At 42.0% G+C, this 16,998-nt stretch overlaps 1 protein-coding gene across 1 annotated transcript; it reads right to left on the bottom strand.

The window, feature by feature from the left end:
• Nucleotides 1–462: 462 nt before the first annotated feature.
• On the bottom strand, nt 463–16,592 carry TAGLN3 (transgelin 3). The gene is made up of 5 exons (XM_009952743.2): nt 16,505–16,592; nt 10,976–11,157; nt 9,949–10,123; nt 4,712–4,814; nt 463–604 (listed from the first exon to the last, which is right to left on the bottom strand). The coding sequence occupies exons 1-5, from the start codon at nt 16,590–16,592 to the stop codon at nt 463–465; spliced, it is 690 nt and encodes a 229-aa protein (XP_009951045.2).
• Between the last annotated feature and the right edge of the window lie 406 nt (nt 16,593–16,998).

Consider the following 16,998-nt stretch of genomic DNA (forward strand, 5'->3'; position numbering starts at 1 on the left):
GCTTTTACCTCCTTTAAATAATGAGTCTAAGAGGTGTCTTTAATTTGCCTTTATTCTTAGGTCAAACAATATCATCACTAAATTGAAGAACGAGGTTACCAGTTGAAATACAAGTGCAGTGTGAGGCAAATATGGAAGATAACACTTTGCAAATAAATTAATACAGAATAATTGTCTTTGCATAGTTCAGAAGTGAAAAGTAGGAGGCAGCAGTGCGCACGTGCTGTGAACTGACACACACCACCACAAAAACCCAAGTTCCTTGCAGCTGCAAATAAAACAAACCAAACCAAAAATACCCCAAATCTTAGAGAGCACTAACTATTAAAAACCAGGCAGAAAGGGAACAAATGAGCTTTTTTTTCTTTTTTTTTCTTTTTTTTTCTTTTTTTTTTCTTTTTTTTTTTTTTTAACAGACCATGCTGCAGAAAGAGAGTGTTTTCTCTACAGACAGAGATGCTTTTAGATAATCTGCCTTGGCATCCCATAGCCTGTCATACCCGACTGTGATGCTCCTTTGTTGCTGCCCATCTGAAGGCCTATTACGTTCTGTCCCTGACGAAGCTGCTCTTCTGAAAATCCTCGTCGATTCTGCTGTGCTTTCCTGTCCAGATACACACAAAAGAGCAACATACACATACCATCATTCTGCGTATGCCCAGAGGATCATGAAAAGCAACCTGAAATTGGCTCATGTTAACAGACATGTCCCCTGTAAGGCAATATTTCATTTGCACTGCCCCATGGGTCGGACAACACTGGCTAGGCTAATTGCTTTCCTGCAGTTAGAAGTAATGCTCCAGCCAAACCTACAACACTTCAGACTTTCACTGTACGACGTATTCCAGAACCCCAAGGGACTCCCCCAGCTGCTATGACAGTAAAATATTTATGTAGTGCTGTATATAACACACAAGATAGGGTTAATTTGTGTTAAGCCCTCTTAACAGCTGTAATCTATGGGATCTGATCAACGAGGTACTTACCTGTGCTGCAAGACAAGTTGATATCCAGCTAGAGCAACAGTACAAATTGTATCAGTTAACTCAGTGGAGTAAATAAGAGCTGAATGTACCCGGAGAAACAATGGGACAGAGAAGCGACTTGCTCATTTTTGCAAAGCAAAATTATGCATTGCAGAGCGGATGATGGTTGTCCAGAGGACAGAACAATTGCTCTGTTGCCATTTCCAGATCTCTCTTCTCTAAGCAATAGACTTTGCCCTTTGCACCTGTGTCTTAACTGTACGACAGACAGTCCTTTATCTTCTGTCAAAACATACTGACCACTTTTGTTCGGCGTCCCTGGTCTCAAAAGCCCTTTGGATCAATGAACCTTTGTTGGAGTTTAAAAGGAACCTCTTTTCCCTGAAAATAGCACTGAGGGCCAAAGCGGCGGTTAAAAAGAAGCACAAAAGTTTGTACTCAGCTGCCTTGCAAGAAATTGTTCATCTTGGATTAATCTTTCATTTATACAAGACGGGGAAAACAAGCAATTTACAAGGGAGAAGGATCAGTCTGTTGCTACCAAACAAGCTGTATGAACAAGCAGAGCCCCAGACTGAAGGAGGCTTTCAAGCAACCAGACTCTACTCCCACCCAGGTACAATCTCGCTCCCTGCTGTGTCTGTTTGTCCTGCGATCAGGTTACCCTGCAATACAGCATTGTGTTACAGTTCTCCTTTTCTCCCCACTCCACCATCAGATGCAAAAGCTAGATTAGGTGCCTGCTGTGATTGAAAAACATCAACACGATCCTCTCTGTGATGGTCTGGTCCTGTACTGTGCTGAGCACCATGGCTCGTGTCCAAAAAAGCACTTAAACTCTGCAAGGCTCAGGGTGGTCAGGACATTGCAGGAGAAGAACCCATGTCAGCATGAAAGCCCAGCAAAGCAGAAAGGTGAGAAAGATCCACAGGAAACCAGTACTGACCTATCATTTTTCAGAATGGGTCTCCAGTGTTAAGGGCTTGTAGAAGCCCATCACAGGCTTTCAGATCCCACAGCTCTTGACAGAAAGCATATGCCATTTTGGAGGGAGGCAGGCAGAACTGCAGGCGCCCCAGAAAGCAATCCCCTCTCACTGTTGCCTAATTTCTTTTCCAGAATATTAACACGGGCACCAAACTACTGCCAGGATCTCCATGAAAGGATTTTTTTAGAACTACTCCTATTACCTAATCAAATCTCAGGTTCACTGTGTCTGCCTTTATTTTAATTAAAATCCCAGGAACACACTCTTTTTTTTTTTTTTCCTCCTAGAATTTTCAGCTGTGTTGTGGCATAATTCCACAGAAAGTTGAAAAGTAGCTCTGAACAGGAAAAAAAATGAGAACTGCAAGGAAGAAATAAAAAGAGAGACTACAGGGAAGCCTGGAAATGCTAATAAAAGTTAATTACATATACAGTTTAGATCATATAGCGTTATTTTTACCATCATAAACACCACATTTAGTACATGACGGTCTTACAGATAAGAACACGAACCTAAATTTTGCTTTTAGGTAGGTGGAAATGGCCTTAATGGAGACTGTAGAAAAAGAGGTGAGGGCAAGTCTATTCCCTTCAGTGTCTCATGCTATGTCCAGTTCTGTTTGGCCTGTCTGCCATCACCTGGCATCACCTTTGCCTCAAATTGAGCCCATTCAGGGAAGGGGGAATCAGGCCTGGTGGGACTGGGTATGCGAGACACTAGCAACGGAAGGTTAAAGGGCTTAGCTCAAGTGTGGGGGTATCTTAATCACTGTAGAACCCTATGTGGATACTCTTCTTCCATTTAATCTTGGCTCCTTTCAATTTAACTTAAGGAGATTAAGAATCTGCCAGAAAGCCTTGACTCACGACTGGGTAGCAGTGAGGGGGCTTGATCTGCCTGAAGGGATGGGTAAGCTACTCAGAAAAGAGTTCCTGATCTGCAATATGCTATACCCTTACAGAAATTACAGCAGTTTTCCTTAAGGCAGTGGCTATAAAATTGTCTTTCAGGGGCTGTAATAGATATAGATTGGCTATCCAAGCAGTACAGGCAGGACACACAGCGAGGGGAGAAGTGAGGTGATCATATCTTCATTTATGCCAATGAAAACTGTTCCCACCCACAATTAAAGGAGTCCAGATGAAAATTAATTTTTCCATGTAGGACTTTGTTTTAGTTACATAAAACAAATAAGCCTGTCTGGGTCATAGTGATTTCATGTCTGGTTTATATTAAAGCATGTAACTGGATTGGAACACAAGTTTAAACCCAATTATATTCCACAAATACAAATCTATTTGTGCACTGTATTAAGCTAATTTAAATTCATTTCCTATAAAGAATGCATAGGAGTTTGCACTTTATTCACCTAAAATTCAAGTCCCCCTTAGCCTCAGTTAAACCAGCTCAAGATTTAAGACAAACCAAGTGAAGTTTGCTTTACTTTCACTGAGCCTCATCTAGAGACCAGAAATTCAAGGAAACCAAAGATAACCAGCCTGCACTCTTTTTTTGCTAACATGCCTCAGACGTTTCGGCAAGTAAGAAATACTTTTGGATGTCAGAATCTCATGTCAATAATATGCCTGTGGGGCAGGAGGGCTAACTGTGGGAGGATTTCCTCTTCTTCCTGTCCCTGCTTCTCAGTCTCCCTAGCCAAAACAAATGGAGTTTTAGAACAAATAAATGGCTTTGCCAGGACAGAGAATTCTTCACAGGTAAGTGGTACTCCCCAAGAAAAAAGGATGACTAGGAAATGAAATCATTTTTGGTTTGATGAAAACCAGAAAGGCTTCATGCCTTCTTTTTGCTCGGTCAAGGGGTCAGTATACAGGGGTTTGCAGACATGTATGACAGCCTTGTCTTCACTAGTCTTTCTGTCTCTTATTGGATGTGAGGCAAAAGTCCACTTTTCTTGCCAGCTGCTCTTAGGACACATGTATCTGCATGGCTGCTGACATTTTCATTCCCTTTTCTTCATAAATGGATATAGAGGATTAGCTGAAGCTGCTGAACAGATGAATGCCATTAAAACTAGTGGCTGAATTTCTTAAGTATTGTTGATCTCCTTCTAAGGAGTAAGCCAGGGATAGCATCCCTGGACAAGAAAATTATGTCTTTTCTTCAGTGATCAGCATGAACCCCTCACACAGCAAGATGGATATGCTACAAAGGTGCCTGGAGCTGGATGCTGGGCTCCTCCCTGTGTGCACTACCAAAAGCCAGCCATCCAGTAGGGACCCTATGCGTGCACACACATGTCCACACCAACACAGCCTACAACAGCCTTGTTCAAAAGGGACACCTCCAGGAAGAAACCAGAGCTGGAGCCACAGGCAATATGCTCCCTAGTACCAGCAGTGCTGTCCCAGCTCCGGGGCAGGATGGACATGTATTATGGCATGACAGGGCCACATGAGAAAAGGCTGTGCTACATGGCTCCCACAGGGCTCCTCCCCACCAGCCTGGGTGTAACATTAGGCCGACAAGATATGGCAAGACACGGGCCTAGCAGCGATGCTGATAAAGTTGGGAACCAGTGAAAGGTAGAAAATGTTGCCGCCTGGTTGAGTCTTTGCTTCCCTCCTCTAGACTCCAGAGAAAATATTTCCATTACAAGGAAACCTGGAAAGATTCTTCCGTCCCTTTCCTGATAAATTTCCTTAAAGCCTATAGGCAGACAATATTACCAGCTTCCCAGGGAAGACAGCTCTGAGCAGCTGTGCTTTGACTTTACCTGTGAAACCAGGATGGATCCCCTTTGTAGCAGCCGTCATCCTTGGTAACTGCCAAACTGCCTAGAGCCATTAAGGTTCTCTGCACTGCTGCCATGTCCTTCCCTAGAAAGCCAGACAGTGAAATTAATATAAGAAATCCTTGCACAACAAACACCTTGGCACACTGATAAATAGTCTTTTCCAATGCATTAACTAACTCCCTCAGCTCTCTTGAAGAAGTGCATTAATAGCATTATAAATGCAATGTTACCACTGACGAAATGGAGGTACGGACATGCAAGAGCTTATTAAAAGTCATCAAAGTGACAGCGTTAAAGTAAAACTTAACAATACAGACATTTCCAGGTTTCCGGGCCCCCGGCTATTTTAATGTCTTCCCCCATATTATTCTAAGTCCTTCTAGATAATCCTTTTGGCAAAATTTTCTCCTAAGAAGAGATGACTTTGGTGTACAAAGAATGGTAATATACTCAGTAAATGTGGCTGAAGGAGAACAGTGTGTTAAATAACAGAGCTGTGTCTCAGTTTCTTCATCTGTAAACTGGTAAGACTGATGCCACCATTCAACCCCTAGCAATTCCAGACAGTCCCTATACTAACAGAGCTCACAGCCATCCTGGAGAGCTCCTGTGCACGTAACTCATATCAGTCCTTCCCAATTTAACCACCAAATCACCTCCCAAATCCTTCCTACCAGCTTCCTTTCTCAGGCTGCCAAAATCGATGCTCTGCAGTTTCACACCTTTAGTTCCTGACATCCAGTCCACTATTCTTCCATTTCCTCCCTATGTTACCTCACTTCAGTCCTCATTTCAAAAAGCCAGGGCTCATCTCATCTTCAGACAAGTAAAAGTTACATATCTGGTCATCACTAGTTCTTTAGGTTCCCTCCATAAAAAACAGAGAAAGAAAAGCTTTTCAGGGGATAATTTGTCCCATCTGTATGGGGAAGGGCCAATCACTTGCTTAGAGGCACACCTTCCACCTAGCTGAAAGTCTGCCAGATTTCCAAGAGGGCATCTTACACCTTTGAAATACAAGGCTCTTCGTCAATGGAGTTTTACATTTAAAAATATGGGATATTCTCCTCCTATCTCTCCTTCCAAAATGAGGATAATAAAAACACTTTCCTTTTTGGTCAACATCTTCTGCTGATTCCTCCAGTGAATTAAAAAAAAAACAACCAAACAAACAAACAAAACAAATAAGGGGAGATGCAGAAATTTTTTTAAAATTAAGATTGCTCCTTTTTTCTTGGTTCTTCCCCTGTACTTTGTCACTTGGTGTAAAAAGGGCAGGGAACATAAAGACATTCGAGTCAGACAGACTCTAACTCATTACCCAATCCAGACATGTTAACTTTTGGAAAACTTTCTAGCAAAAATGAGTTGCAGAATGTATTTCCATCTGTGTGAGGTGGCAAGTTGTTGGAAATCTGCCTTTTGCCTCTCCCTTCTTCCGAAATCCTTCCATAACTGTTTCTATGACTCCCATCCTTTTCTTTCTGTTCCAGTTCTTCCTTTTTCCTAAAATAATTTATCTAGTTAACACATCTGATTTTGACTGTAAGTTCTTCACAGGGGAAAACAAGTAATTCATAAAACTGTAAGATACTAGAGACATGATGACAATAACAGATTTCAGAAATACAGCCAGTGGACCAGTATTAATGAAAATCACTGTAGACCAGCTGGAGTGTAGAGGGAAGCTCGCACTGCACGTTCTGTGTTTATGTTATGCATCACCCTGATTAGAGGCAGATGCAGTTCAGGACTTTAGTTCATACAAACCTAAATGCATAACACACTGGATGAGGTGAGGAAGACACCCTAAAGCTGAAAACATCTAGCAGCTTCCAACTGTGGCTATCATACAGCCTATTAAAGTTTATAGCAATCCTGTCTGCAGGGGACCATTTGCTCAGAGAATAACTTGTCAGCCATCCAGAACCCTTGTTTTACTGTATTTGTTAACGCAAACTGCATCAGATGGGGTCCTTGCTTAAGAGGGCAGCTGAAGAGCCGACATCCCACACGCGCACGTACGCAGGCATACACGGAAGGGCGTGAGGCAGAAACAGTCAGAGCTCCCCGACGCAGCAGATGTACCATATGCTGTAACAGATGCCACAAACAACGTCCTTGGGATGCCTCCTGTATAACAAGGAGTGCGGTGACTGACTGGGATGAAGAGGGATGAGAAGAAGGATTTAAAAGTGAATGAGCTGAATAATGACAGCAAGAGCAGAAAAAAGAAAAAGAAACAAAAGACGGGTAGCAAAATACGATGGTTGGCCTCACGGAGCCATCTGGCAGGCCCCCCACGCTCTGCACTCAGCTCTGCTTTATTTGTCAGTGGCGAGTGGGAGATGCCACGGGGGAAAAACAGGCCGAGTGGGAGCCGAGTGCCATGTGACAAAACAAAGTCATGGCCATGGCTTTGCAGAGCCTCCCTTGCAGTGTGGGAAGACCCCAAATCCATGTGGTCTTGTGACATTTGGCCTCTTCCAGTGAAGGCTACAAGGGGCTTGATGGTCAGCACAAAAAGGGCTGTGAAAATTTTTTTATTTCCATTGAGAAAGTCACCTAATGCTGCAGCTGCCTGACAGAAGGGATCGTACATGTTCTCTGAAGCCAGGCTTGCCTCTGGCATTGCAGAAAATTGCAGTCAGTGCCTTCCCTCGGCTCCAGTACTTGTTCACTGACAGCCACGTGGGCCGCCTGCCCAGCCCCCAGCCTCAGCCTCCCTGAATCATGCTGCAGGGACTCACACCGACGTCATTTCTTCTGCATCTCCAGCGTCCTCTGCAGAGTGCCTTTGAAGAGCACATCCTCATAAAGGATCTTGACACTGCCTGTACAAGAAGAATGGGGCCTCTGCCCACTTTTTATGCTAAGCCTTTCTCTTTAGGGGAAACCTGGCTGGAAGGCTGCCTTCTCCAGGTGCAGAAAGAGGAAGGTTCAAACCCAAAGATGGAGAACTGTTCTGCACAGTATTTCTGAAACTTTTTTTGTAAAGGCTCAACAAGTACTTAGAGGTACAGCTGCCTCTTGCCTGCTTGGAAATATACCAGGAAGGTATGTGTAAAAAACAGTGAATATAATAATGTCTTGGGCATGGATTAGGGAAAGCTGCTCAGTACATGTAATTAAGAAAGGACTGAAAGAGAGGCAATATTTCTCCTGGACCAAGAAGTGGCAGAGATGAAGAAAAATGCACCAGATGGACTCATGGAGTTTGAAACAGCCAACAGCAGATTGCATCCTAAAACATTTCCATTAATCGCTACTAAGAATTTCAAAGCAAAAGCTCTCAGAAAACAATTAGTGCCAGAGAAAAGCTGTTTTTCACTCACACATATTTTTCTCTGCCTATAAACATACATTGACATCTCTCTTTCTAAAGAGGTCATGGCCTGAAGTGTAGAAGCACTGTAATAATGAAATAGTGAAAAAGAGACCAGCCTTTCTCTCCAGCTAATGCATCCAGGTTCAGACAATTCAGCCCTGAAGCAGCACAGATGCTAGAGGTCAGAGTTATGGTTAGGCACAAAAAGCTTGCAGTGACTCACTGCCAGAGAGACATACTGTTTCATCTCATCACTGAAATGAGCAGCAGGAGGAATGAAAAGTGAGTGGGAAAGTGAGGAGACACAGCTGAGTTTTGTGAAGTCCTAAAATAGCAGAGAAGAAAAGTCTTGTAGGTCTCCCTCCTAGGTGCGAATTGTGTTTTGACTCCCTGTCCTCTGGAAGCTACTAGCTTTTTTTCCTTACATCTGTTCAGAAAAGGTGATGAGCAGAAGGAAGAGAAATGAGGAGAGAGCAACCATCATTAGGAGCTTTTTGTCTTCAAAGCAAGTCCTTTTCACCATAAGGATCAACGTACCATACTTTCATTTGCATGGTGTGAAGCCATTACGAGATGCAAAAGACTGCAAAGAACAGCATCTGAAATGACCTGTTATCATCCCTTACAAGATAGATGGGGCTTCTCTTTCAACAGCCTCCTAGGCTGAGGTGGGAGGGAGGGTGTTACTCCAGGGAAGTGAAAATCCCTTCAAGGTAGACTGGATGAAACACTAAAGGCTGAACTAGAAGAAACAATCCTGCCCTTGGGCCCAAAGGTAGGATTTGTCAAAGAAATCTGGCACCCTGAGAACATTAGAGATCCCAGTAACTCCATCTGTCAGTATATCCTTCCTATCTAACCCACCCACAAAGAGCTCCCTAGTCTTTCATTCCTCAAGCTGTCCTTTAAAGGAGCGATCTCTTCCACATATCCCGACAGCCTGTGAAAACAGAATTCCACTTTTTTTGCTCCATGTGTGTTCCTACACAAGTTATGCTGACCAGCTCTCTCAATGGATTGTTTTCCTCTTTCCACCTTTTCATTCTCATGGCAGATTTTTGACCCTTTCACGTCTACCTCTCACTACCCTGCAGCTGTCCTTGCTCTGAGCCCTCACACAAAGCATCTGGCATTACCTTGCCCAGAGAGATGCAAGATACACACTGTATTTGGTTAGAGTACTACGAAGGGATGCATCACCGCAGAACTGAGCAAAACCAACCATATGAACGCGCAAATGACTCAGCTCGTCAGGAACTAGAACACACAGTTTCCATTTTGAGCATGGGATGGAGATAGCCTTCACCTGGGTTACTGCAAAACCACAGGGGCACACTGAATTTTTTCGGTGTTGCCATAGTGACCTTTCTTAAAAGACCATATTCTTGGAGAGATGCTCAGCTAACGTGGTGTTAGCAGTGAGTTTTGCTTCTTTCTAGTCACAAATGAGCCCTCATAAGATTCATAGAGGCATCTATGCTCCTGGGAATGCATTTTATAGCTCTAATTTAAGCTTTGCTTATAATTTGAAAGCTGCAATAGAATCTTGTCATCAGAAAATAAGGGTTTTCCATATTTGCTATTAGAAGCTATTTACTTGGCAATAATCAGCATAGAGAACATTTGTTGTATTAGGTCTGTGGATTTCTATCAGAATGATGGGCTTTTGGATAACACATGTGCTTAGAAAGGCTCCGTTATGCCCTCAGGGTAATATAAATCCCTCAGAGGAGATAATACCCCACCAGAACATGGTAATGAGGTAAGGCAAACAGAAACAAAAGATAATTACATTAGAGAATATGCCTTAGACAAAATGCACTATTACAACACATCAAAGCAAAACAAAATGAAGACTGCAAACTGACTTCCAGTTCATTATTTTTACCTTCCCATAAATCCACTGTCTGGAAAATATCTGTTGTTCTTACTCCGTAGATTTCAGCAGCTTTTAAGAACTGAGAAATTTGTTCCATCTGCTTGAAAGCCATTTTTGATTCAGAGATCTTTGCAATGGGCTCGTTTCCCTTTGGATGTAGACTGTTTATTAACTTGCATAACAGCTGAGAGATAAATACAGAAACAGAATCAGAAAGCAGTCCCCAAACTAGAAGTCAATTTCTGCACATGAAATGATGCTGCAAAATGCTTTTGACCTGGCCAGTTTCTGTCAGGGACATAATTTCTCCAGTTAAAAACAAAGAAGTGAATTGATAATAATCCAAGTATATTAGAAATGCATTAAAGCTCTCATCAACTGATGGCAATAGCCTAACCATATAAATCCTAATCTGCTAGAAACAACAAAGCAATCACTGGTAAAGCTTATATAACAACTGACAGAGAAGAAACCACATGCCCAAGCCAAAAAAATAAGCAATGTCAATTGAAATATTGTTAAAGTGACTTTGGCAGGGATTCAATGATTAGCATATTCTTACAGCCCACTGCAAACAGCAGCATCTGCCTGTTGTTCAATAAACCAATGGAATACAATGATTTAGCTACAGAATTATTCCCATGAAGAAAATAGTTATGACATAATCCAGTCCTTCAGTTTTTCTGTATCTCTTCACCTTTGCCTGTGAACACTGATTATTTCTTAAAGAGAAAAGTATACATCTGATTTTAAAACAGATCTCATTTAACTGTATGAGAAAAGGTGCTGAAGGAGTGAGTCATATATAACAAGCATGACTCACAAGAATCATAAGTACTGTACTAATCCTAGTACACTAGTAGAATAATTATCTCCTGTGATTAAGAGTCCTGGTCAAAAGGAAATAAATCAGATACTAAAACATATACATTTCTGCATTGTCTATGAGCTCTAACCAATTTAGCTAGATGAAGACAGAAAACAAGGTCACTGTGCATATAATCCATGCAAGTACGTAATTGGACAAAACACTTACAGTTCCATCCATCAACCAGGTCTGAAAATGTTGCCTTCCAGGAGGAGGATGCTCTATCTGTTCTCCACACTGTACAATAATCCAGTTCACCAGCCTAGACTCTAATTCCGGGTCATATTTTTGTTCAATCTTTTCCTGAACTTCTCGGCTTAAGCCATAGCTTGGTCCTCTGTTAGCCATCTCTGGAATCAAAGCAGAACTAACTTAGTTGGCAGAGTCCTGATCTGCAGTGAAGTATGCACCGGAAAATTAAAGAATAAAAGAGTGAGCAGTCTGCCCTATGCGTTAGACAGTTGAACAGATGTTCATCAACACTGAAAGTAACTGTACGGCACCGGTTATAGCTGTTCTGCAGAACAGGGGAGGGATCAACGAGGGAATATCCTTTTCCAAAAGCACAAATCAGCTACGACATTTTTTTAAAAAGAAGGAAAAAAACAGCAGTCCCCCCTGGCCAACCACAAAACCAGAAAAAAAAGCAAGATTTAAAAGAGAGGAGGTTTTAAAGAGAGGCTTCTGCTATGTTTACAGAGAATACAATAGAGTTCTCAGATCAATGTTAAAGCTGCCTGCAAATCCAAAAGCACTTTAAAATTGCCTACCTAATACTTGCCAATAAGAAGAAGGTTGTACATGGGAGCTCAAGCAATCCGATTAAAGATGCAGTCAGGGTCTTCCTCAGCAGAGATGCAGGGATGGATATCCAGTGATCAGCAAACTAAGAAGCGCTGATGAATTTAAGAGACGAAGGCTGCTACAATGCCCTGCTGCTGCTGCAGCATTGTGGTTTGAAGAACAGTGTATTGATTTGATTTTCCTCACATATGAGGAGGGTCAAAGCAGGGGCGTTGCTAAGAGCCATTAAAGAGGCCTGCCTACTCAGTCACAGCCCAAGGATCCTGTTTATCTCGCCCATCTGCAGTCTGTTTTCATGCATGTTTCCTCAGCCTTGCACTGTTCACCCTACAGGTTCAGTTGTACTCCACCTAGTCTGCATCAACCCAAACTGCACCAAGCACCCCAGTGCCAGATAGAAATACAAATAGAAGGCCTTCACCAGATTTCACTCTGTTAAATGATGGTAATAGAAATTACTACACAACTTGTTTATTTTTAATCACAAAGCAGAAGCAAAACCTTTTTCTCCCTGTCTGCATCATGATGCTAACAGGCTTAGACCGTGAGAAAGAATTTCTCTTCCCTGTTCAAATGCTGATAAAAAGTTTCAACAAGGGGACAATAGGATGAAAAGTCAAGGAAGAGAAGGCAGGTAGCAGAGTACTATTATCACCCTATCATTAGTATATACTAGGCTATCAAATAGGGTAATAGCGTACCGAGAAAACCACTTGAACTGCTAAAAACAAGGGGAAATGACCAAAAACCAGCAAAACTACTATAAAGCACAAGGATCCTATTTTCTGCTGGTATGAGTCAGCGTGCCTCCAGTGACAGCAAGAGAGCTGTGCCCACGTACAGCAGTTTAATTTTTTATTAAACCACAGCAGTGGTGGGAGGGAAGAGAAGGAAAGTTAAGACAAGAGATTTTTCTTCCAGTCTGATTTGTACAGATTTATCCTTTATTGAACAAAATCATTTTGCTCCTCTCTGAGTTGTACCAGACTTTGTCAAATGTCTTTCATCGATGCTGTGTTATCCACCCTGCTAGGAAATAGTTCCCTTCTGTCAAACAACTTGTGTTCAGCTTGATATGAAAGGAGGTTGATAAACCTGAGGCGGATCCACAATATCAGCTTTGCCAACAAAAGTCCTTCTGTTGCATTTAAAAAAAAAAAAAAAAAAAAAAGAGGGAGAATACAGCTCCATGTATATCTATCTCATAATGGGCTCTTCATCCATTACTTTCTCATTTTAAGACCACAAATTCTCAGGTTTATACTGCTTTGGATGCTGCTGGGCTTGAGCAGACCCAAGAGATGAAAAATTCAATAGATGACCTAATTCATTGTTGTCCTCCACAGGCATTTCACTTAGTGCTTTCTCTTCTCTGCACTGGTAGTTTTAAAACCCTCTGAAATACTCGATTACATAACTCAGAGCATGCTACGTGACAGGGCCACCACTTGAGCTCTTTCCACCTCAGTGAACACGCTGTTGAAGGCACAGCCAATGAGCAGGAACCAAGACTGCAAATGAAGCCTGGAGATCAAAGGAGTAAACTGCAGCTGCAACAGTAAAAGGCAGCCCACGAATTCGACATCCTTTCCATTCAAGCAACCATTCAGGGCCGGGCCTTACACCCTTTGGCCAGCCCCACAAAGACTAAGAAGCTTTATTTTGCACTTTCAGATCTTTTTGTGTTCTTCTGTTTAGAAGGGAGCTACCTAGGTTGCTTGGCTGTTTCTGGTCATATCAGGGTGTTCAGCGCCCACTGGCAATGAGATTTCATGAAAACCTTTGCATCAGTCCCTGACACTGCTTCCTAACTTGAGGGCAGGGATGGGTAATTTAACCCTCCTAAGCTGCAGAGCAGAGGTTTCCCTCTTCACAGATGCTGGCTATGCAACCTGTTCTCGAGGGACTGTTCCATACTGTGAAAGCTGAAAAGCAAGCTTGTCCATCAATATCAATTTTTAATAAGGATTTGAAAACCAGGAAAGCTGCAGAGGATTGGAAAAATGCCAGCCTCCCCCCCCCCAATATTTCCAAAGTATGAGTAATCAAATCGTAGGCCTGGTTCTGTCCATCAATCCTGGGAAAAACAACGGAATGAACTTTTTTTTTTTTAAAGCGATAGTGTTGATGCAATTTTTTAAAAGCTCTGTAATACTTGAGAGTCCATCTACTGCATAACATGTTGATTAGGGAACTAAACTGATTCTGAAACAACATGACACATAGAAGAGTTTTAAGCTGGCTTAGCAGTAGGTCCTATAATATGATTGTAACTGAAAAATCATTAATGATTGTGTATATTTTTATTCAGTTTGCACCGGAGTGTGCTCCCAGGCCTGAACTATTTAATATGTTATTAGAAGTCACAAAAAAAGTCCAGACTCCTAAGAAGATCCCAGCTTATGCAAGCTGTGATGAGCAAACAACAAAGGTAAAGAAAACTCCTTGAAAGCAGTCTACCTGGAAGTAGGCAAAAATATGTCTCGTTCCATCCAAAGTCTAGCTATTGTCAGAAAAGTGCCTTTCAGAACGTGGCACTCTGTCCTACGAAAAAGCAGATGGTAAAAAAAAAATAATTGCGGAGGGCGATGGAAGATAAGCAGGTGGGCACAGATGCTGGGTAAGACACTGTGATGAAAGGGCTTGGCTGAATAAAATGTGGGAGGTGCAACAGCAATGGGGGTATCATATCCAGTTCTCACAATCACTCTCCAGCAAAACTGGTGAAAGAATGAAGTAAATTCAAATAGTCGTTCCAGTAACCCGAGGACTGAAAATTAGAGCCTTTACAGTAATCACTTCAGAAGGATTATCTGTTTAGGTCACCAAAATCAGAAGTTAAGAAATGGCAAGCACACATGACTGCAAAACAAAGAAGAAATCAAGGAACTTGAGTACCTTCTGTTGGACACAGGTATATTAAAGTCTGATGGCTAGAAATGTGATATGGAAGAAAGGGGCAGGTTTTCAGCAGCAAAAGTACTACCACTGGAACACTTCAACTACTGCTTCCGATGGATTTTGTCCTCTTATTTTTCTTGGCAACACAAGATTGGAACTTATGACTAAAACCAGAGATGAAGGTTGAATACTTGAAGTAGGATTTCATACCTGTAAGCGCCACAGCTTATCTTACACTTTCTGATAATCCCAATATTATCCTATAAATTTAAAAATCTTTGTGAATCTAGAAACAACAACAAAACTAACATTAATTAGCCCATTATCCATATTTAGATCCAGGGTAATTTGAAAGCTTTCAATGTCTTCCAGCTGGAACACAGAGTAAAACTTACCCTACTACAGAGCAACCCTTAACCTTTGTTAAGATTCTCTGTTTGGCAATTCACTCCTTAGAAAGAGCCTGGTATTTCAGCCATCTCAAAGCACTGTCTTTCGAAGTATGCTTGGTCAATTCCCATCAGACAAAGCTATCCAGCAATCAGAATAACTGGGAAGTCCAGGTGCCATTCCCCAGGAACATCACTGTGCAATAACAGTCCATTCATAACTGAGTTAAAAAACAAACAAACAAACAAACCAACCAACCAGGAAATTTTCCAAAGCTGTAAAACCGTTTACAGCACCTCCCTTCACAAGGAAACTTCTGAAGGGCTGATGAAAGGTGCCCCCTGCATATCCCCTATGTCATGCTCTAGAGTTGCAGAGAGAAGGCAAAGGCTCAATAGAAGCTCAGTGCAAGCACCAGGCCTTTTCCAGGGAGCTGCAAGGCCAGGTCAGCACTCTGCAGACCCTTGGTTTTATTCATGGCCTTGCTTTGTCATAAGATACCTGGAGTATCTCTCTACACAAGAGAACTAGTCAGACACAAGAGAACTAGTCAGACTTGGGCGAAAAAGAAGCTATTAGAATATTGCCATCTTTTTAACTGTGCAAACCTGGTGGCAGAGATATCAGAACTAGAGGACAACATTAATTTTAAGAATTCTAACTTCCCTATTAATTTGGAATCTAAAATCTAGAGAACCTTGAAGACAAAAAGTGTTAACTTAAGCAAGTGTCTTCTCTTTCATCTGCAAAAGGGTTTCTTTGCCAGCTCTGAACATGTTAAGCCCCAAGCAAGTGCATAGTTTGAACACCCCAAATTTGGGATTAAAAGCAAAGTAATTAAGGAAGGAAGGACTTTTCTGTTTGTGGGACAGAACAGAAAGCACTGACACTGCACAGAACAACGCAGCTCCTAAGGCTGCCATGACCAGAAATGTTTCTGGGATTCTTAAGTCATTGACCACCTTCCAGGCAGCTTGCCAGTCGGAAGAGTTACCACTTTCCACAGGAAATGAACTCCTCTGGATACAATTTCCAGCATTCCCAATATTCAAGATGACCTTGGAGGTAAATAGTGCATTTTAATTCTCAGGATCTTTTAAGTCTTGTGCTGGATTGAACAGACTCCTTGAAAGAAAACCAACACATTTCAGCATACCAATTTTTTTATCTGTCCCCAACAAAAACAATACCTTCTGAGAACTACCTTGCTTTGAAAATTATGCATTGCAACACACATTTAGGAGAAGAATAGAAAAGAACATCTTTATTTCACTGAAACATCGGTCAAAACAGACAGCAAGATTTACAAACAAACAAGAAAGATCAAATCCCCTAACTAAATAAATGCTGCTTCTTACGATTAGGGATTCAGCTTTGCTGTCGGGGACTTTTTCCAAGAGTTCCTGTCCTAAGGACTAGCACACTCTGGCACGCTTTCTGCCAGCAAACCATATTCAATACAGAAGCAAAGGAGAGAGTTCTCATAGGCCCAGATCAGATCCCAGGCAGTCCATGTCCTTCAGGGATCGCTTTTCCAGGACCAAAGTCTAGGCAGGCCATTTACATCACTCCAACCTTTAAGTGTGCTACTCTTCAGCATACCTTTGCCACAGATATAAGCACCTGCTTCCACCCAGACAGGCAGCAGTGACCTTCTCATCTTGCCGTGTGGGAGGCAAGTGGACAACATGGTGCAGGTCAGAAGGCTCAGAAAGCACACAACCTTTCACGTGCTAGCCTAAAAACATTTTAAATTTGTATTTTGGTTTCAGAACCTAGTGACTGGAAGTTTTAGCAGCTATCATTTGCTTTTGCATTCCAAGTATAAATGCTGAGCTAGCTGAAGCTCCTTGCCAAACACAAACCAAGACACTGTAGCAGGCTCAGAACGTGTATATTCCTCACTCCTGAGCAGATCACAAGTTACAATTATGGCATCATATGCAGGACGACCATTTCTCGTTAATGGAATAGAAGCATTGGATCATATAACATACATATGCAGGACTTGAAAGAGAAATACAAGGTCAAGCCTGCAACTAGACTGCAATAGGCCTGTAATTCAGATTTATGCATAACATGGCCAAGGCTGTAAT

The sequence above is a fragment of the Leptosomus discolor genome, chromosome 1 (genome assembly GCF_034619465.1).
Source record: "Leptosomus discolor isolate bLepDis1 chromosome 1, bLepDis1.hap2, whole genome shotgun sequence".
Taxonomy (NCBI): Eukaryota; Metazoa; Chordata; class Aves; order Leptosomiformes; family Leptosomidae; genus Leptosomus; species Leptosomus discolor.

What these genes read in the sequence shown, in the direction of transcription:
- TAGLN3 (XM_009952743.2), bottom strand. Translation starts at nt 16,592, where the DNA reads ATGTTGTCCACTTGCCTCCCACACGGCAAGATGAGAAGGTCACTGCTG. An exon ending in GACAGTGGATTTATGGGAAG is followed by an intron (nt 4,815 to 9,948) that starts GTAAAAATAATG and finishes CTGGCTTTCTAG; the next exon opens with GGAAGGACATGGCAGCAGTG. An exon ending in GATCCATCCTGGTTTCACAG is followed by an intron (nt 605 to 4,711) that starts GTAAAGTCAAAG and finishes GTATCTGGACAG; the next exon opens with GAAAGCACAGCAGAATCGAC.